The sequence below is a fragment of the Crassostrea angulata genome, chromosome 7 (genome assembly GCF_025612915.1).
Source record: "Crassostrea angulata isolate pt1a10 chromosome 7, ASM2561291v2, whole genome shotgun sequence".
Classification (NCBI taxonomy): Eukaryota; Metazoa; Mollusca; class Bivalvia; order Ostreida; family Ostreidae; genus Magallana; species Magallana angulata.
Genome location: NC_069117.1, coordinates 34,665,387 through 34,688,280, shown reverse-complemented (window position 1 = coordinate 34,688,280; position 22,894 = coordinate 34,665,387). Strand labels below are relative to the sequence as shown.

General features: G+C 34.5%; 2 protein-coding genes across 5 annotated transcripts in view; one reads left to right on the top strand and one right to left on the bottom strand.

Annotated features, from left to right (window-relative positions):
* Window positions 1-1,213, top strand: part of LOC128157478 (uncharacterized) — a 31,975-nt gene extending 30,762 nt beyond the window's left edge. For all 3 annotated transcript variants that reach the window (XM_052820041.1, XM_052820042.1, XM_052820040.1), the window contains one exon: window positions 754-1,213. In XM_052820041.1, coding sequence (XP_052676001.1) covers window positions 754-1,139 — 386 coding nt within the window. In that variant the 3' untranslated portion in view covers window positions 1,140-1,213. The remainder of the gene's footprint in view (window positions 1-753) is intronic.
* A 2,268-nt stretch (window positions 1,214-3,481) lies between these two features.
* On the bottom strand, window positions 3,482-18,687 carry LOC128157318 (uncharacterized). Of its 2 annotated transcripts, none has more exons than XM_052819816.1 (7): window positions 18,665-18,687; window positions 14,826-15,278; window positions 12,958-13,079; window positions 12,744-12,856; window positions 7,620-7,802; window positions 6,495-6,606; window positions 3,482-4,789 (listed from the first exon to the last, which is right to left on the bottom strand). In XM_052819816.1, exons 1-7 carry the CDS (start codon window positions 18,670-18,672, stop codon window positions 3,894-3,896), a joined length of 1,887 nt encoding a protein of 628 aa, XP_052675776.1. In that variant the 5' UTR covers window positions 18,673-18,687; the 3' UTR covers window positions 3,482-3,893. The 2 variants fall into 2 exon arrangements, with proteins under 2 accessions (XP_052675776.1, XP_052675777.1); XM_052819817.1 differs by lacking the exon at window positions 18,665-18,687 and adding an exon at window positions 18,352-18,466.
* Window positions 18,688-22,894: the final 4,207 nt, after the last annotated feature.

Below are 22,894 nucleotides of genomic sequence, written 5' to 3'. Positions count from 1 at the left end.
CTACTTTGTAGGAAAGAACATCTTGTGCATACCTTTAAAGGGGAAGGAAAGTCAAAAAATCTTTTATTTATATCAATAAAGTAGTAAAAAGTTTCACATATAGTAATGCTGTTTTGAAAATAAACTACATAATTAATGCACGTTTGAAGTTAGAGAAATCGTATTTTCTGGAGGCTGACATGATGGGGACTCTTCTGTATTAAAAACAAAGAGAAAAAAAATTATTTTGACGTCACACAGCAAGCGGCGATGTTTGAGACTCTGTTGGAAAGACCTTGTTTTTCAATGTTCTTGGCCCCAGGGTTTTCATTTTGATAACGCAGTGCTGGTGTGATAGAAGGTCTTTTTACACAAGCATGATGATTTTATCAGATATTTAATTGACCCATATAGCATAAATCTTCTTGGAAATAAATCGTTTTTGTTTTATATCCAAAAGAAAGAAAATATATTTATGCTGGTACGTATGCCATGAATCGTGTATTTTGGGACTTGGATCGTATTCGTTTGGGGAATAAAAAAAATAACTTTTTACCAGATCAATAATGCCTCTTAAAGATTGCAAACAAAAAAATATAATGTCAAAATACACATAAGGAAAGAAACCAAAAACAAATATGTGGAAAACAATAATGATAGATAATACTTTAGAAATATTGTATTTATATCGCTTGTTATTTAACGAATTTAGTTTTATTTAAAGTTTAGGAAGAATAAGATATTTAACTCTGTCATTGTTTTTTTCACTATTAGGTCAATCTGTGGACTCTGTGGTCAGTGCCGTAGCTGCAATTGGAGCGGTGTTTGGAACTATTGTCCTCAGTCTTTCTATTGTAATTGGTGTTAAACTGTACAATAAATTTAAAAAGCACTCGATCCAACCTGCAAGAAGTGAAAGCGTTTCATCTTTAGCATCCTTTGATCGTGTGCAATCGATGTTTAGTCTGGATGGAAGAATTTCTCCATTTTCACTCCGACCTACATTATCAGAAATAGCATACAAAAGGTTTGGTTCATCAATGGATGAATTGGACTATATGAATGACGAAACTAATGATCAAGATCTGTTTGAAGCAATGAATGATAACTTTATTGATACTGTTGAGAGTTCATTTGATCAATCTTATTTAAGGGAGTAATTTTCAATAATATCTGTAATATCGATATTTGAACAATGTATGAATATAATTATAAAAAGCTAGTATTCCTTTTTCTTCTCTTGTTGTGCTTTTTTGAAATATTCCGATGAAACCTTGTTACTTGAAAAAGCACATCGATTTCCGTTCCACTTTTTGATTTTAGGCCATACACAGTAAATTCTTGGGTTCTCATAATGTATAGTGATTGAAAAAAAGTTTCACAGACGTTGTCCAAGCGGTATGAGTAATGGAAGTTTTTTTTTCACTTTATTATCTCTAAATTTTATTTTCAGTTTACTTTCTATACTAGTATTACGATACATATACTTTAAATGCGTTTATTTACAACCAGGGACATATTAGCAACTATCGAAAGTCTCTCGTGACTCGATTTTAAAGATCGATTTATGCATCATTTTTTTCTTAGTCTATTGAAACACTAACACAATATCCTTTAAAAAATAACGAATGTTTTATTTTTGTTTATTCCCGTATAGGATCATAATTACGATGATGTAATTCTAACATATATCCACAATGATGGTTTAATCGGGTTTTGATTATTTGTATATCGCATTCAGTTTTGAACATGATAATTTAAAATTCATGAAACAGATCCGTATCAGCTAGAAGAACACATTCATTTGCCTTAATCAGTAGCAATGTTTATAGAAGATTTGTTTGTGTTTGAAATTGTTCTTTCACAATAATTGGCAAGTAAGTCTTTCGTTGGTAGAAATGCTTTACGCGATGTGATCCCTAATGTGGGAGGATAACGCATCATTTGCAATCATTTTTCAAAACGTGCTTGATATTTTCTAAAGTAAATGTAAACATGGCGATAAAGAAGTTGCTAATCCTGTTAGTGCACATCCGTCCTTTTACAAATTTTTTTGGAGATGATATATTTAACTTCGAACAATGTCATTGCTGTAAGTAATGGAAATTATTAAAAAAAAAAAAAGAAAAGAAAAGAAATGTTACACTGAAATGTAGCCGTACAGCTTGAACAGGATCAGATTATAGAATACTGTCAGTTTTTCATTAAAAAAAATAGCAATGCTTGTTGTCAATTGTCTAACTGACTAATCCCCACATAATTTTTCTAATCCATAAACCTCCCTACTGCATTTTTGGCATAAAATGTCACCAATGCACACGTTCTTTGCAAATAACGATTTGCATCAACTTTGCAGCACTTCTCCCACAATTGTACCATTTCCAGTAGATGTTCCTTCCGGAAAGGCAAACGCAAAATCTTTGCTGGACATGATTTTTATGTGTCACCTGTTTCGAGTAACCCAGATTGAATGAGTCTTGTTCTCAAACAAAGCGTGCTTACACTAAGGTATAGTTATGTTTGAGGGATTTCAGTACATTACATATTTTATCATAAATACATGTATCTTCAATTGGAGAAGCAAACATACATTAAAGGAAGAAAACCAAAGTAAAATACAAAATAAACAATTCTGTATATAAAATAAAAATAAAAAGGTGTTTACACAAACCAATAATTCTAAAAGAAAAAAAGTATGCCCACAGATGAAATCGAACCACGGCACAAACACATCCTGTGTAACATGGCCAGCGGTTTGACCTACTGAGTTATCCAGAAGTTATTCAAAGTGATAGAAATATAGACCATTATGACAGAAATCAGTTTCCGAAATTTTTGTTGGATTTTGCAAAATTCAACCCTAAGGCCGGGGGACCCCTGAAAAATTCTACCTTAAGGTAGTCCATCCATAACTAAGACGAATTTAACAATTTTGATTGATCTATACCACATCAAATACATCTTTTAAAGTTATTATGAGGCTTACAAAAACCAAATTCGGGGGTATGTATGTAGTCAAGTAATTGAACTTTTTGCACTGAAAACTTTTTAAAAGAGTTGTCTGCCCTTTACAAAAATTTTAAAAAATCATTTTTTGAAAATATGTATTGTAAATTATAAACTTTTTTAGCTTATTCAAATAAAGGGTAAATTTTTGCAACGTTTTACCAAGAGAAATGTGGAGAAATTACTTGTACTTGTATTGTTTGTATCAGTATGCTTACTGTTACTTACTGTATACAGGGAAATATTCCCCCAGTCTGAGCAGGTGAATTTAAGACTAGGTGGATTTAAAACAATTTCTACATGATTGCTAATTAGAAAGTGTATTTATCATAAACAGTGTCTGAGCGTTTTCAAGACTAGTTAAAACCCTTTGCAACTGTAGCGGGGCGAAAAAAAGAAAAAAGAAAAAAAATAACCCTGTATACAGTAATTAAAATCCTAACAAATCCGCGCATGTATTTCAAAAGACATTAAAGACAAATCAAGCAATAAACAGTACCAATTATAACCTTTATTAAATATGTGGAATTTAAACCAATTTTTATAAATAACAAAGGTTTCGACAATGTACATAATATAATACATGTACTTTAGTTTTATTCAGGATGTAATTCTTAACAACTATAAAAATACCAGCTCGAAGTGAGATTCAGATGATCATCGCCAGAGGTCGATTCGACTGTTTTAATTTTGTTTTGTGAACATATAATGCAATATATGCGCGAGGTGATGAAACCATTGATTGTCCTGCAGAGAAATGCAATTACTAGTCCAAGTTTAAATTTACTTTTAAAAATGTAATAAGCGTAGAAATGTTCGCGTCTAACAAAGTAATACAACTGTAAACCTACAATGTATACCCTTCATTTATTTTTTAAAACAAATCCTGAATAACTTTTTAAATGAAATTATTTGATATTTAGTTTTGGTCTGTGAGGACTTAAATATTTTCTTTTTGAGTCATATCTCGTCACTTTTCTCAGACGCATGTTGTGTCTAAAAGGTTGTTTTGAGCTAGCACTTGTGGTCGATATTGATGTTTCGGTTTCATAATCGGATAAACTATCTGATTCCAGATCTGAAATCGTCATATCAGCTTCGTTGTTTCTTTGCTCAGCTGTAGATGAAACATCTGTTCCATCTCCTGACATGGGAGAACATTTCATTTTGGAATTTTCAAAATAGATGGGATTTTCATCATCAGTCTTCATTTCGAGATCGTCATTACAGAGATTTTTTCTGATAGGAATTTCAATTTGTTCGTTTGTTTTTGTATTTTGATCTTGGTAGAAACTTGAAGCAGGTGACATATCAAATTCAGATTGAGATATTTCATCAGCAGACATTTTCTGTTGTACCGTGTTCAGTTTTGCTATCGATTCAATCTCAGTGACGTCTTCATTGCATGGGTGTTCGTTAATTTTCGCTTTTTCTTTTATAAGTGTCGGTTGCTGCGTTAGAGGCTCGTATCGTTGAACAGCCAAATCATCCTTAGTGTCATTTTTGTGATTTTGACCTGCGATATTCGAAGGTGTTGTTGAATATTCATTTGCCCTATTATTGTCAATCAAAATCATCTCATCAGATTTTGAATTTGAAACCGTTGTGTGTGAAAGTGATGTGCGTTTATCCTCGAAACAACGATAAATGCTCGTTGTTTCATACTGTTCTTTTTCATGCGTCTTCTCGGTGAAACTAAAAGAAGTGTTCTTATCATACTTTTTTAAACAAACATATTTATAACCAAGATCCTCTGTATGATTTTGGTTACTTTTGGTGTAAAAAACGGTTGAATATGGCATTTCTGAAACAAATAAAACAAAAGTTAAAAGTAATAAACTTACTAAATAAACTTGCAAGTTTATGATGGGTACTATGTTAGTTGCATAACTAGTTACTTACGCATTAAATCATTATCTTTTAAAAGATACTGAGTAGTTTATAAAGGATATATATATTGTGTGATTTTAAAAAGCACAAATAAAATCACACATTTTAGGGGCTATTGAATTCATTCCTTAAGATCAAATTCTCTGCTATTGAGTGCAGAAAAATGATCTTGTGATCTTTGAACTGATTAGAAAAGTGTGCAAAACTCAAACGTAAAGGCATGCTGATTGATACGTTTTGATGTAAGTCCTCTTGCGACTAAGTCAACTTGATTTATATGATAAAAACTAATTTATTCATTTAATCAGAAAGCACGTTAAAACCAAAATTGAACCTCATGCTGACGACATGGTTTTATTATCTGAATCGCCAGAAGGCCTACAAAACATGTTTGATACACTTTATGGATTGTAATGACTGGAACCTATCAGTTAATGTGTGTAAAACAAAAATAGTAGTCTTTAGAAAATCTGGTCGTTTGAAACAAACTGAAAGGTGGTTTTATAATAAGGAGGAGGTTGAAATTGTTAATCAGTTTACTTATTTAGGGCTAACACTGTCATATACAGGTAGCTTTTTTAAATCCCATTTGCAACTGGTATTCAAAGGAGGAAAAGGTATGTTTTTAGCTTATGAAAACAATGAAAAATGTATTCTTTAATCATAATTCTCGTCTATCACTATTTGATACATATGTAGGTAGTGTATTGAACTATGCAGGTGAAGTATTGGGATTTCATAAGGGTGATGCTATTCAAAAAATACAATTGGAATATCTTCAAATCATGTTAAGTGTAAGAAAAAATACTTCATCATTAATGGTGTATGATGAATAAGGACGCTTGACACTATGCGCTCTAAGAAAAATTCGTATTGTTAAATTTTGGTGTATATTATTAGAATCTGAAAACTGTATAATGAAAAGTATTTATCAAAATATGTTTGAAAGGGCTGAAAAATATCCATGAGTGAAATACAACTAGCTACTTTTTTTACATCATCAAAATGTGTTTAGTATAGATATCTAACAACAAGTTGTGTCTACAGTCTTATTTATCAAAACCAATTGCAGCAAAGTATATTCATCTAATTACAAGATATAAACTTAGTGCACATTCATTAATAATAGAGAAGGAAGATTTACTCAGTTAACTAAAATGCAAAGATTATGTATTTTTTGTCATTTGGATGTTGAAGATGAGTAATGCTCGCTGTATCATGAATATAGAAAATTGTATATCTAAAATACTATTGGTGTAAACCAAGTATGTTCAAACTGTTACAATTATTGTCAACTGAAAATACTACTGGATTAAGTAAGCTAGGAAAATATCTACAGAGAGCAGAAACACTTAGAAATTTGTTTGTAATAGATAAATAGATAAAACTTTGATGTATTTAGTACGTGTATTGCTACATATTACTTCTTATATTGTGTATATATTCTTTGTATCTGATGAGCCATTTGACTTAAGGAATAAATAAACTAAACTTAACCTTTTTGCATTGATGTCGATGCAAAGTGAAATAACGTAAAGTTTGATTATTAGATTTTACAACATGTTGCTTTGTTATTAGATATCGCGATGTTACAAGAAGATGATTTAACCAAAGCCAACCTCTAAACAGATGACGTCTCTGGTTCTGCACACCCCCGACAGACCCATGTAGTAGCACTTCCTCTGCGCTGAATTCCATCAAAATATCTTCATATGCAATTTTGCGGTGCATCTACAACAATAATTAACGTGTAGATAAAATTCTGTCTGAACTAAGACCTCAGGACCAGGGGCCCGTTAAACAAACATTCCTATCATATGAGTTATGACCAAAACGTTTCGTAATTTCTGTGGAAATCTCCCGAAGAATAAGAACTATGTGTAATGATATAGCAAAATACTATAGTATTCAAAAAAGCTTAAATTAATATATGGTGTTTTTTCTTTACTAAAAAAGTTAACAGTTAAACAAATCGTATCTGAAAATTGAAGGAAAATCTGATGGGTAATTTGTTAACCATCAAGCCTCTTTATGAATTGTTTTGTGGTACGGAAGTGATACATTTGTAGATAAGTCAGATATAATGACAATGTTAAAAGATTATACGATAGTTTTGTGAAGCCCAGCCCTGATGATCTACTGGTATATCTGTTACTTGTTTCACCCGTTAACATACTCGTTATATTATTGCAAATTCGTTATAATATTTATAACAAATTTGCAATTTTCTTCGTAACTACAAATAATGCGTACTAACTAAAACAATATATACATATGTGATAGATAAATGTGTATCTTTATGTCAAAATAAATACTTTTCAATATTTGTGGTCAATTATATATTGTAAATCCTAGAATATGAACGGTTTTTGTAAAAATTTTGCGAAATTCGTTATATCTTGTTTCGTTCAAAGCTTCAGAGTGAAATTTTTTTTTACAAGGAATCGTTAAAAATTTTGCAAGATACTTCACAGAATTTAGGTTTAACTTGATATCGCTTTATCCGTTTACTTACTAAACTACATGTAGTTATACCTTAGACATACAAATAAAATCAAGCACCTACATTTACCTCTTTGAAATGAAGTACTCTACAACTCTTCAATGATAGCCAAAAGAGACATGTGTATGTAGACCAGTATCTAGTCAAAGCGTGTATTTTTTGACTCAAAGTTTACATAACTGGTTGAAGACTAAAGCGTGTCTATCACATTAAGTAAAACCGTATTAAATCAAATTCATACCTTAATAATGGCCGTTTGTATAGCCCAAATAGGAAAGCAAGCGACACAGCACAGGATATTTTCCAGAGTTCCAAATGTTTCTGGCTCATCTCCGTTCGTAATTAAGAGTCTTGCTCCAATAGATTTGCACTTTTCTTCAGTGATTTTTCTACACCATCGTTCAACCGAGCCATTAAACGATATCTATGTATGAAGAAATAAAAATCACTAATTAATTGCAAAATATACTAATGTCTTTGTTGATAGAGCAATTTGTTTCGAAATACTTTGTTCTATTTTATATGACCCGACATTTTTCTTCATTTACTTAAAGCTGACATGAATTCATAAAAGCATTTGGTCGCCATATTATTTTCGATCGCTACTGCCACTGGGGTATATATACCGGTTGAGAAAGTTACGATCGGTTGCTTTTCGATCGAGGCATGCACGTTGCACGGACTTCTAAATGCATGAACTACACATTGTAGTAAAATGTAGTAATAAAGAATAAAGAAAACAACAATCAATGAAATACAAAATATATTTATTATTTGAAAGGATGTCCAAGGTATCCGTATTATTTTGCACAGACGGTGCTGCCTTACTTCGCATGATTATCGAACACGTGTGTCGTTCATACGGAGTGCATAACGTCTTCATCTTCTTGAAAACCCCGGTGACACTACATGTACATCCAACACAGTAGCTAAATGAAAGTAAATCCGTAGCTTAATGAAAGTAAATCTACGTTTCCATCCGTTCCTACAAAAAACTCCCCGTTTATAAAATCCATGCGATAGTTGACATTGCTCGATCTACCACAGTGTGTGGTTTGCGCATGTGCCATGTTATAACAAAAACAGGAAAACGGTCTACAATTATCGAGGAATTTTAAAAGTATCTGCGCCTAGATTTCAGCCTGTCTTGTTTCGTCGTATTGGACATATCTTGCCAGTGCAGTGGTTGTCGTATTATTTTTCTTCAAAACGCTTTTCTATGCGTCTTTTCGTCCAAGGTAACGTGTCCGCGTGTATGAAATTCCTGAATGCGGTGAATTCTCGGCCTTATATAGGGGGTGTGTAGCGATGAGCAGAACAATAGAAATCGACAACTAATATGGCGGTAGTCGGAGATAAAAGGGAAATAATGCGTATTTATGAATTCATGTCAGCTTTAAGTTTATTTTACATCAAAACAGAAACAGTTCGTATTTTTATCGCGTGGATAGCTGTAAGGTAACACACGCTTACCTTTTTAAAAGGGTTATAAAGCAAGCGCAGTTGCCGCTAAAATCACAGACAGTTTATAAAGAATTGTTTTATTAATATCCTTGATCTTGATTATTTCTTGTCTTTGTTTTCCTGAGGCCCGTTTCAGAAAACTATCCTATGACTAAGATCTGTCTTAAGACCAAAATTTGTCATGTGATCTCATTGCTGTTTCACAAAACTGTCATATGTTAGATTTGTTTAACCTTTAGACAACCAGATACTTGTCACAAATATGGCGACAGCCTTTATTTTGGTTCAACAGAGACCGTTCAGTATATAGTTCGAGTGCGCATGACTTTGCACAGCTTTAAATTCCATGTAATTGTTTTTGCAAAGTTATAACTTTTTTTAGTATTTCATGTAAAATTGAAACTTTCGTACATTTCTAACAAATGCTCTTATTGTAAAAATAGATAACTTAAGACGACTTCAAGAAAATCGGGAGAAAATGCGTTGGGGTTTTTTCCTCGCTAGGTATAACATTGATACAATAGGGACATAACTTCATACGACATCGTCGACATTGCCGATATTTGTTTTACATTAACATCGTCGATATCGAAACGTCGACGATGTGAAACCGATATCATGTTTACATCGTCGACATCACAAATGTATCCGATGTTGAACTGATATTGAGATTATATTGTTTACATCACAGATATTGTGTTAACGTTTACATCGAAGACAATAAAAAAGGAACGATGTAGACACGATGTCGACTCGATGTCGCTCAACATTGACGGTGTAAACAAGAATGCACACCATGTACACACAATGTCGACTCGATGTTGGTCAGCATTGTGATATTGACATTCTGACGAGGTAAACAGGTACGGTGTAGACAAGATGTCGACTCAATGTCGATGAACATTAAGGTGTCGATTATGTCGATGATGTAAACAAAAAGGTGTATTATGTGGATACAATGTCGATTCGATGTTTGTCAATATTGCTACATCAACAATGTCGTCCATGAAACAGGATTAAAAAAGTACGATATAGACTCGATGTTTACTCAATGTCTAACAACATTGCGATGTCGACGATGTCAACAAGAAAGAATGTGCACGATTTCGACACAATGTCGATTTGAAGTTTGTCAACATTGCGATGTCGACAATATTGATAAAACATCGTGCATTGGACATACTTCGGTTCACAAAAGTTCATGTTCATGAAAGTTCAAGAAATTGTATTTGATAATGTAGGATAGAAACAATAAGATTTGGGTATTTAGAGATAAAGAGATAAAAATAACTCCATAGACTATATAACCGATGCAAATATTAATGATATTAGTTGCTTGGAGATGTTGTTAATGCTTCTATGTACGCGGTGACTGGTTATTGTCCGTATATATCCGGATGGTAAGGTTGGTCATCAATGCATACGTAATGGTTGTTTATATTTTAGATGGTTCTGCCGGTTGTTTAAAAAAAAGGCAAAGTGTGAAGGCACTTATTTTGTTGTCTGTGATTAGGAAAGTAAAGGACGGGCGTTTAGAGAATGTGACGGAGTTTGAAAGCGCACGGAAACGATGCAGTTAATGGATATAGCCAAAGCAGTGATCGATATTACGGGGAAGGCCATGGATGAGTTGTTGGAGTTAGCAGGTAAATTGTCAATGTGTAAAGTGTGTATTTTGAATAGATTAGCATTGATAATGTTTCAGTCTTGGGCGCCTGATCTACTTATATTGTTGCTATAAGTATCTTCAAGATTTTGACGCTGCTTGTTGCACTTTTGTGTACTAGCGGCAAATGGAAAAGGGGCAGTCCAAAGGGCAGCTGTTGCAGGATGATGAAGCGGGTCCGAGATAAGATAGATAGTCGATTTTTTTTTAAACAAGGGGTTATTCGACTGTGGTTGTCCAGTACATCTCGCCTATGGTACTGAATCATTGATGATAAATACATTATAGAATATTTTTGATGAGATGGGATGTGGGAGATCTTGGATAAGGGAATCCGGTTGCATCAAATCCAGTGAAAGAATATTTTTAAATTGTACAAATGGAGCAACAGCCCATTTGGTACCAAAAAAGGCTAATCCCAATGTTTCAGGATGTAAAGACTTGGGAGTTGATCTGTCTTATGGCTATCTTTTTAGAATTGTTACGGAGGATGCACGGGTTTAGGATCACCCTGTACCCTTTTAAGTTGTTTATAATAGGTTACGTGTGTATTTGCGGAAAGTTGGTATTGATGAAGGAGAGACTCCACACAGTTTTCGGACAGGTTGTGCTGTTGTGTTGGCTAAGTGAGGATCAGCGAGTGAGGTGGTTCAAATAATGAGACATGTCGGTTGGTTTGGAGAAGGCAGTGCCAAGTATTATAGTAGACTTCCAGCTTTGGTAGAATCAGAATTTGTAGCTGGAAGATTGGCGACAAGCGTGAAATACATGTATGCAGGAATGATAAAGAAGTATCGGGAGTGTATGTAGTATAATAATCTTGATTCAGCCTTTCAGAAAGGAAGTGATGAGATGGAGATAAAAATATACTTCATGTTTATTCACATATGGTCTAGATCTATGAAAATAATTTATACTTTGTATGTTTTCTATTGATACATGTTCTAATGAGTAAACTTTTTGTAACATATAAAGGGATTGATTGTGTGTTCTATACTAGGTTAATATAATTATGTATTTGTTCAATGCTATATATAAAGAAGTTATCTGATAGTAGTGAGTGTTGTGCTAGATATTGAGATTAAATTTTAGAGTTGGATTTCTAGACATAGGCTTTTACACCCAATACTTTATAAAGTAACTGAGATTGAAATGTGATTCAACATGTGATACGGGAATTTCTCGCATTATCGCCGATGTGAGATCGGTTTGTCCTGTGTGAGACAGCAGTGTGAGATTTTTCTGTCTTACACTGTGTATTACTACGCCGTTTTAAAACGTAAACAAACGTTGTCTGCTGTAGGGAAATGCAAAATGGTGGATTGAGATTATCCATTAAGTAATTGTTTTGCTTAATTAATTACAATTTATCATATTTTTAATTAAAAAAACTGTCGTATGCTCTCATTTTGACTTGCACTATTTGAAGCACGCGGAGGGATGAACTGAAAGTTATCTTTTGAACGTCATAACAGAAAGTTGTCAAACATCATTTTTTAAGGTAATATAATGCGAGAAAAATAATCATTCATTATATACTCGTGTGGGATAGTGAAATTCCACCTCGGGGCCAAGATTCACGGTCAAGGACTCGGCAAAGCCTCGTCCTAGACCGTGAATCTTGTCCCCTCTGTGGAATTTCACTATCCCGCACTCGTAATAATGAATGATTCTATTAATCACAATTGTAATCACGTGTTACCGAAGTGACGTCATTCCTTTTCGCTGTTTGATGGGAGGAGGATGTGTATACAGTAAGGGAAGAAAGAACAATGAGGAGTTGGGTTGTACGATTTTGCACCCACCAACTCGTTGGGTTGCATTCTCAACTTAGCTTCCTAGATTTGAGACTTTTACACCCAATATTATATAACGGAATTAAGATTAACATGTGATTCCACATGTGATACGGGAAATATAAGCGTGACTGACAATGCGCAGTACGACTTTGAAACTTGCCAGTTTCATAACTTACATGTATTTATATTTCTCTAACACAGACTGTCTAATTCCATTCCATTCAAATGTACGCAAAATTTGTTAGACATTAATTAATCTGCCTGCATTAAACATACAGTGCAAGATGAGAAAGTACGAGTGCATCTTTCCCAGAATTCCTACTCATAATTCTAAGCATGATTAATTCAACCAAAAAACGTAGTTGCTACTGTACGAGGGCGCTAGCAATGTTTTTATCTTTGCTCTGCAATGCTCTGTGTTCAGAATTGTACCAACCTCCAAGCAAAATTTGCCTTGTGCTTCCATAATTTTGGAACATCTCATGATTTGTGCATTGATTTGCTCGCCTATAGTTCCATCAGTTGGATCAACCATTAACAAACAAGGCGCTATTAAAACAAAACAAAATTAATTATTCAAATAATTCTGGGCTACTGTTCAAAAACTAAAAAATTGCAAAAAATGCAATGTCCATCAAAATTTAATTTACCTCTTTGCTTATTCTTTAATCTTGTTCCATTTCTAATCATCGTCAAACCAAATACCGATATTCTTTCCGTTAGACACAATCTAATGGTTTCCAGCTGATGTGCATTTTCTACGGTCAATATCCTACAACAAACGCATTTAAATTGAGTTTGTTTTTCTTTTCACATGCAAGTCTCCTTACATATTTTCCACGAATTTGGATTCAACTTTCTGAACGGGGTAAATTTTATACGTCAGTAACCCTCTAGCCCCCCCCCCCCTCCCCTCCCTTTCTATAAAGAGCCAGATTTTTCATCCCCTATAAATATTACTTGACATATTATATCATGTTTCATTTAGGCTACTATTGAACAGAAAAACAACAAAACCATCCTAACGCAAGATAAGAATAAGGGCGACCAAATTTAACCATTTGCTTTTTGTTTTTCGTGTTTTGGTTTTTTTTTATATTTACATTTGCCAGTGTCTTCGTCCGTTATAACACTACGAATCAAATTTGTAACGTATAGTTTAGTATATTTCATCAAAGATGCAAATGTTGGAGCGCAATCGGCTTATAATGGCAATAATTTAATATTTAATCATACCACTGCTGACAGTATAGGTAATAAGAAATCATTCTTATTCCTTGAATATTATGAGGTGGTCATTGCAGTCGAGGCGTGATCAAATCTATCATAATTGCCATTCGGGCCTCATTGGATCCGAATACGCCCCGACCATAATGTTCATCTCATAATACTTAAAAAATTATTCCGCATTCCTTAATGCAATCTTCGCCTCGCATTTGAAAATGATCAAAGTCGTGAACATTTTTTTAGATGGTCAATATATTTTTATCAAAATCCATCTATTTATGAAAGTGGTAAAATGTACCAATCACAATTATAAACAGATGTTTTTTACCTGGTGTGATTTCATTAAGAGCTAGTTCGATCGCTAGCTCTAGTCGCCATGATTCGACTGAATTAATTTAGCCTCAGTCACAAAACTCAATCAGAGGACAGACATTTTCTGCTTTGCGATATTACTTGTCCATACCTATTTCAATTCATTCCAATCGAGTAATGGTTTCTTTATTTCTCTGAGATATCTTTATGGAAAATATCACGTTTAACTTAAAAGCGTATTATTTTTCTTATAACTGTAACATTTCGGGTATATTTAGTGGTTAGGATCAGGTAGTTTTATATTTTCAAGGGGGTAATATATGTTACATATAGGATATTATGGAGGGTAATCGTGTTCAAAAATCCAGATCTGTAAACCAGTAAATTCGAATATGCAATCGTGTTGGAGTGTGAATCTGAATATAAATGTGTGTTATTCTGTCCAATGTACATTATACAGCTGAAAATCAAACGCCAACATCGTGAAGAAATCAAGGGCATGTTAAAAATATATGAAATGAGAGAGGAATAGTAAATTTTATATGTTTTACAATTTTTTTGTCAATTACCACTATCTGACAAACCATTGAATTACTTATTGAAGATACTTTGTATCATAAAAAAGGAATGTAGTTTGAAGTTTCATTTAACATCCGTTACTTTATCTTTTCATACTGTATCAATCTTTTAAATGGTTTATTAACAGTCTTAACTAAAACGAACCAAGTCTGTAAACGTATTAGTAAAGAAAGAGCCACGACAATTGGAAGACATATGCGTCTACTGTCATAAGCTTAATATGCTCCTTGTAATTTTTCTATCCACCTTGTTTCAAAAATTCATCACACCGAGAAAAAATGCTATCTGGTGTTCAGTACGAACTTGAGTTGCAAAAGTGGAGAGTAAACAAAAAAGGATATGGTCATAATGAAATCAGAATCAGATCACAGATCAACACAAATTACTCATGCATAATTACCATGCACCTCCGTTCTCGCTTATCTCACCAAGTTGGGGTTTGTTCATTCTAGTTGCGTGAAAAAAAACATTCACTTCCTCGGGATCATATGTTATGAAGCCAGTTTTCTCTAAATGAAATAAATCATTAATTTGTGTTGGGCTCAAGGCAAAGTCTTCCCAAGGAATGATGGTAAGGCCATTGTATTGAGTGTTGTATTCCTTGAGGTGTGATGTTGCTTTTTGCTCTTTTCGTGCATATGTTATGCGATCATTGAAATCCTCTGAAGAAGCATCGTGGTGTCTTCTCTCACTTGGGAAGGACATTTGACAGGGATTTTGGAAAGGATTGGCATGACCTTTTGCGTTGTTTGTAAGACATCCACCACCCCAAAGGTAGCCGTCCACCATTACACTCGCACTGGGCAGTGCCTCGGGGTAGCGTGGCTCGGTATTTCCTGCTGATATCTCCATTCTAAATTAGTAAAATATTTGAATTACCGACTCTGTTATTCCCATCAACATATCAGAAATTATGATTTATAAGAACAGAACCAAAACAAATGAACTTAGCTCTGGTATTAAAGGGTTTAAAAAGGGGATATTTCTACTATTTAGTTTACAGGCCTATGTAATCGTCTTAGTATCTTGGGGGGGGGGGGGGGGTGTCTCGCAAGACGTTTTACAAGTGTTTATCTTGTCTGCTAATTTAGCTTACGATTCATTATCTTTGATTAATTAATCTATCATATTGTATATCACATACATGTATAACACGTATGTATCAAACACATTGTGTGTGTGTGTGTGTGTGTGTGTGTGTGTGTGTGTGTGTGTGTGTGAGAGAGAGAGAGAGAGAGAGAGAGAGAGAGAGAGAGAGAGAGAGAGAATTATGACTTAATGTATTATCTTAATAGTAAATTGAATTCAGGTCGAAGGGATTCTATTTTGACCTATCTCCGCAATGTGAAGATTTCTACTACGTAATTCCAAAACTATATTTTCATGAATTATGATGGGTTTTTTTCTTTTCGAATAAATAGTTTCAATTGAAAATATACAGTTTTTTTCACAAGAATAAGGTTGATGGTTCTATTGAAAGGTGTTAGGCTAAAACTGTATAACAAACCATTAGTTGTTTGTCATAATGAACGATTAATTTATTCTGTTATTTTGGCCTCGCTCTGTGGGCGCCCTATAGTGATCAGTCTGTCTGTCCGTCCGTCCGAGACCTCTTGTCCAAAGCATATCTTCTCTCCCCTTGGCCCGATCTAGTTCATACTTAAACCACAGAGTGCCTTTGGGTTAAGGGTGTGCAGTGACCTTGAACCATGTTTCTAGGTCTAAAGTTAAGGTAACAGTAGAATTATATGAAAATCTTTGTCCGGAGCATATCTTAACTCCATTGGTCAAATCTAGCTCTTACTTCACTCACATAATGTCTAAGGTCAAAGGATGTGCAGTGACCTTGAATGAAGTTTTTAGGTTAAGTGTCAGTCATATCGGACCAGGCAAAATCCTTTTTTTTCAGAGCATATATACTCTCCACTTAGCCCTATTTGGCTAATGCTTTCATAAAGAGAGGTTTTGAGAAAAAGGTGCGCGGTGACCTTGAACCAAGTTTCAAGGTTAAATGTAAAGATCATAGCAGAATTATTTGAAAAATCCTTGTCCGGATAATATCTCCTCTCCCTTTGGCTCAATCCGACTCATACTTAACCCACAATGTGTCTCGGATCAAAGAGTATGCAGTTATTTTGAATGATGTTTGTAGCTAGGTCAAGTGTCAAGGACTTATCCCTTTGTGCAGGGACATTGAACCAAGTAAATGTGAATGTCATAGCAGATCCCTTTATTATCAGTTTTAGACCGTAGATTATTTCCTATTTGCTTACTCTTTCTCAGATTAAACAGAAATGCCTGTATGTAAGGGGTCATGAGATTGAAAAAAGTTCTATGATAGCTGGAATATATATCTAAGTTATAGGTCAAGGTCAAAGCAAAATTGTCTGAAATGCTTTTCATCCTATCGTCCTTTGAGGTGGTCACCATCTCAATGTTGTCTGAAAACTTGTCAAATATATTCTTGTTCATTCCAATTGAAGGTTTTGTTGATAGTTTATATGTACATTACTTAGTGAAGCTATACCAGACAGGAATGCAACAAACTTGAAGCATTAGTTAAGGACATATGTTTATAAAGCCCGTTCAGCCTTTGAAGAATTAAAGCCATTGCAATCATTGGTTTGTATGGTAACATTAGTTGAAACATTAACTAGTCAAAAATTTTAATGCCCCAGGCAAGTGTCTGTCTTATATCGTTCGTAATTATAATTATTTTGATCATGACAATGATGTGGAAGGTTATTCCAAATGTTTATGTGGTCTAGTTCTGCGAAATTCGGATGCTGAACTTTCTCACTCTTGGATTTATATCGTTCAATCCAAAAAGGCCATTGATTTGGTCTAAAATGTGCTAAGCAGTTGCGCGTGCTGTACAGTGTCTATCGGAAAGGTGAGTTACCCTAATGTAGCAGTAATGTTGACCTGTCGTTACATGACGTTTTGGCCTTCATAGTGAGTCTTCAATACTGCCGGTTGTAGTGAACTTCCGGTCAAGCCTTAGACTGATTTAGTGGTGTCTAAAAGATCTAGCGATCTGAGATGAAAATTATGAATTAGGAAAAGGTGTTTCATTGATTAGGACATCATTTTTAAAGGTTAAAAGTAAATACAGCAAATATTGTGAAGGGAAACATACAAACGGTGAAACCAAGCCCCCCCCCCCCCCCCCCCCAACCTGGAAAATTCAAATTTATTAAATTCAAAGTAAATTTACGGACAAATAGGGCTCGGAACCCTAACCTCTATCACCCATCCCCGAAAAACAATTGCCCCGTCGGACCCCCCCCCCCTTAAAAAATTCTGGATCCGCGCATGCGTAGTCCCTAAGTAACACATTCGTTGACTACCGGAACTTGAATTTTAAAAATGCCCCTTCATTCACATGAAACAGTAAATTGTATTTAATATCTTTAAACTACATGTGCCAAATTAAGAGTAGAAAATATTCAAGCCAAAGACCATTGATCCTTACATCTAAAAACTTCCAAAGTTCAAAAACATAATAAATCCTTTCCATGTATAGTTAAAGAGTTTAGAGTAAATATATCCCCATTTAAATGAATGGTTTGATTACGTTCTTCTAAAAGTGCTAGCTTTCAATACTTTTGTGGCCATCTTGCGCAGATCTAGAAAGGAATCTGTGGAGGGGTGGGGGTTCGCAACCTCCGAAGATTTTTAAAACTAATTTACAATAACATGCTTAGCAAATATAGGTCTTGGGTCCTACCAGCAAAAAAAATTATCTCTCGGACACCTTGATACAAACTGCAAAAAATGTGCGAGTAATACATAACCGCTAGATAAATAGCTAGTTTTGTTTAAAATAAAAAGAACTGAATGACATAACCAAAATAAGTCAAGTCGACCGGAGCAGAGTAATCTACAGTAAGAACAGTGTTTGGAAATTAAAAATATAAACTGACCTTCTAGTTCACACTTCAAACATTCCTGTTGTACTGCACAATATTTACCCTACATATATAGTTTATCATTTTAAGTGCATATCGTTGCATAGAAATTATATTGATTTTAATAAGAAGTATCAAAGAGGATTTGAGTATAAGCGTCATAAAGCGTTTTATAATCACAACAATGAACATTTAAAGGGAATACTTAATGGAAAGTTGTCCATCAAATAACAAAACATTATTTTTAAATGTAACGAGTTGAACCAAATCATAAGCTGTATATATACAGATTGATTAGATGTTTTTAAAAATAAAATTGATAACATACATGTTCATGCATACGAATGTACGTAATAGTTGACCCCCTCAACCGCTTCGCGTCGGTTGACAATGGTTTTCTCGGAGTGTCAATTTCAACTGTTACCCTCCCAAACAGGCACTATTTATATACTAGTACATTAACACTAAAAGACCTTTCTGGACACTCCCCGCATTAGAAACTCCTGCCCTATACACCTTATAATAAACCTACAGCACTTCAAATAGGTAATTGAAGCTAAGTTGCTAAATCTAGTGATTGTACTGGACCTGGTAATTATAAAAGCAGTTGTGGATAAAGATTCTAATCTGCTTTGACTAGTGAACAACTGTAGCTTACAAATAAAAAAAAACACCAGGAAATTTTACATTAAAGTTACATGTACTGCAAACACACGTGTAAATTTAACAAATTAATTAATTCGCACCCGCACCCGCACACGTATCAGGAATACTTGTATGCATGTAACATTTTATGAAATACTGGCGAACATTAACATACCCTCTCGTTTTTCCTACAGATGAGCTGACATGTCCCATTTCCAGTCTTGGCGTGTTAAATGCCATTAATAAATAAAAAGTGTCTGGTCGGGAGGGTAACAGTTTAAATTATCATACTTTCATGTTAAATACTGAAATCTGATTGGTTTAGACGCAGTAGGTAATCCGTTCTATTACCCTCAGCGTTAGCAACGCACTTAGCAACGGGTAACACAACGAATTGTTACATGCGCGTATATTATGCGCGTACAGTTCGCCGTAGTAGAATTGACTTCATTTTTATATAAAAGCAGTAAAATTAAAGACATTCAGTATAATAAAATAAATAGTGCCTGTTTGGGAGGGTAACTGTTGAAATTGACACCCCTCGTCAACCTCCGCTTCGCGTCAGTTGACTATGGTTGTCTCGAGGTGTCAATTTCATCAGTTACCCTCCCAAACAGGCATTATTTATATATTGACACCCCGAGAAGACCATTGTCAACCGAAGCTTCGCGTCGATTGACAATGGTTTTTAAGGCGCATGTAACAATTTGTTGTGTTACCCGTTGCCAAATGTGTTGCTAAATCTGAGGGTAATGGAACTAAATATAAACTGCACCTAAACCAATCAGATTTCAGTATTTAACATACGAAGTGCAAAATCAAAGTACATTGTTCAGCATCCTGATTTTGACATTGTGCCTTAGTTCTCCGTATAAACAGTCACCAGTAGCAATGTGCCTTATTTACGTCAGAGAACAGATGCATGCTGAGGAAAAATGGATTATCTCCATGAACCTTTCACTGAGAGTGTTTAGTTGAAATAAACAAAAAGGCTACAGGCCTCATAATTAAGTTTCAAAATGCTTTTAAAATTGATTAAGAAACATGTGCACTTCCTTTAACATATACTGTTTGATGTTTTTTATATTTTGGTTGTCATGGACTGTTTTATGTCTTTGGGCTATTTTTGGTTGGCACAGACTTTTTGATCTTTTTGAAATTTTCTGGTTGGCATGGACTGTTTCATGTTTTTTAAGATATTTTTGGTTGGCACAGATGTCTTTCAAATATGTTTGTTTGCAAAGACTGTTTGATGCCTATAGGATATTTTGGTTGGCACAAACACCCCCCTTTTACCCACTCCCAAGTATAGGCACCCAGAACTTTACTCATGTAAATTCACGCAATGATAAATGCAAAAATATGTACTTGTACACTCATTGCAAAGCAGCAAAACGAGAACAAGAGGCCCATGGGCCACATCGCTCACCTGAGGAACAAGAGGTATGATAAAATCAGCTCAATGGAGTCATAATACAAACTATCTGGACAATGTACAATAATTCATGTAAATCCTGTATAAATAAAATCAATTTTCCCCTGGATATTCTTATGTTTATAATCATTAGTCCCTTTTCTAACAGGATAATTTTATAGTCATATCATATGTTGAGTATTGCAGATCTAAAAAAGATCCCTAACAATAGTTTATATATGGGATATAAACGTACATCAAACTCTGAACCTTCTCGTGAGGCCAAAGAATTGTCCTGGGGCCAAAGTCTTAACAATTATAAAGAATCATCTGGCTGATTAGTTTCTGAGAAGATTTTTAAAGATTTACCCTATAAATTCCTTTGTTAAACTTTGACCCCCCCCCCATTGTGTCCCCACCCTACCCCTGGGGATCATTATTTTCACAACTTTGAATCTACGCTTTCACACAAGTTTCAGCTTTCCTGGCTGATTAGTTTCTGAGAAGAAGATTTTTAAAGAATAATTCTGTTTATTCCTATGTAAAACATCGACCTCCCATTGTGGCCCAAACCTACCCCCAGGGGTCATGATTTTCACAAATTTGAATCTACACTACCTGAGCATGGTTGCACAAAAGTTTTAGCTTTCCTGGCTAATTAGTTTCTGAGAAGAAGATTTTTAAAGATTTACTGTATATAATCACATGTTAAACTTCGATCCCCCCTTGTGGCCCCAACCTACCCCCAGGGGTCATGATTTTCACAACTTTGAATCTACACTACCTAAAGATGCTTCCACACAAGTTTCAGCTTTCCTGGCCGATTAGTTTCTGAGAAGAAGATTTCTTAAGAGTTACTCTATATATTCATATTAAACTTCGACCCCCCATTGTGGCCCCATCCTCAGGTGAGCTAAAAAGGTTAAGTTTACAATTCAATAAGTGGGTTTCTGGAAGAACAGATTTTGAAAATTTTCGTAATAAATATTGACAATTTTTTTATACTTTTTTAATCTTTAGCTTTTAAGATCTGTATACAAACATAGAATTGTGAGCAAATCTCTGTATCTTGCTTATAATTCGAAGCTTAACACTCAAATATGGTTAGTAAATAGAAATTGTAAACAACATGCACTACATGTATGACAAATAAAGAACACAATTTATTTTTTCGAAATGAATCATATATATATACATGGATATACCTACATATTTCCGTAAGCGATATCAAACTCTATTTAAACTGAATAAACTAGAGAAAATGCCGAGCATCTCAACAAAACCTATTGCATTAATCTACCATTACGCAAAAGATAATGCCGAATTACCGATAGAATGAATTGTATTTCAGTACCCCTACATCAGATTTTGCTTAATTTGCGCAGGTAAACAGTTAACGTAACTGTTTGATTTACCGAAGTCTCTGACTGATTTGATACGAAAAATCACGAAATACAGACGATAGTTTCCAGGTTACAAAGCATAAATAATGAAAACGAAACGAAAATCAGAACAAGCTAACACCAACGTCATGTGTGAAAACTGTCAACGCATTGAAATATTTAGCCTCAATTTACTTCACAAAATCGGCACCAATATATTTTTCATGTTTCAAAACTTCCCTTCATACGCGAACTGTTGCACAACAAGCAAATTCATCATAGTCAGATCGATCCTTTTTCGTATAATGTCATGGCTGCTTTAAACAAAGAACCTCGTTTTAGAAGTATTGAATACGAGTCTTGGTAAAATGGGTATGCAAACCCGGGCCGTGGCAAAATAAATGCCGGAGCAGATCGGCAATCGTCAATTCCAAATACGCATTATTTTGCAGCAATATCTACAGCGAATACAAATATACTAGTCCATCAAATATCCTGAAATTTTAATGAGATTGGCAGATTAATAACTGCCAATCTTTTGTTTTGCCCAGGCCAAGTCTTGCCTACCCATTTTAACGGATGCCGAGCCCGATTGAAACACGCCTTTCCTTTATCATTATTTTCGTAATAACTTCGATTTGAAACAAAATTACCCCTTAATTTTTGCAATTTATATTTTCCTTCCCGTAAGGATAATTTATGCTAAACTACGTTGAATTTGCCTTGGTAGTTCTTGAGAAGAAGATTTTTAAAAATGCACCCCCCTTTTTCTACAGTTTCAAGGTTTTCTCCGCTTTGAATAGAGATCGGACTTTAATTTTTGCAATTTATATTCGCCCTCCCATAAGGATGCTTTGTGCCAAATTTGGTTGAAATTGGATAAGCAGTTTTAGAGAAGAAATTCAAAATGTAAAAAGTTTACAGACGGACAGACGGACGGACGGACGACGGACAAAATGTGATCAGAATAGCTCACTTGAGCTTTCAGCTCAGGTGAGCTAAAAAACTAGTTTTGGAAAGATGCATATCACTAAGGAGAAACTTTAACTGAAGACCATCACTAAGCAGCTGCATTGCCTAAATGATTTGCATCATGCAAATTACAAAAACAAAACAC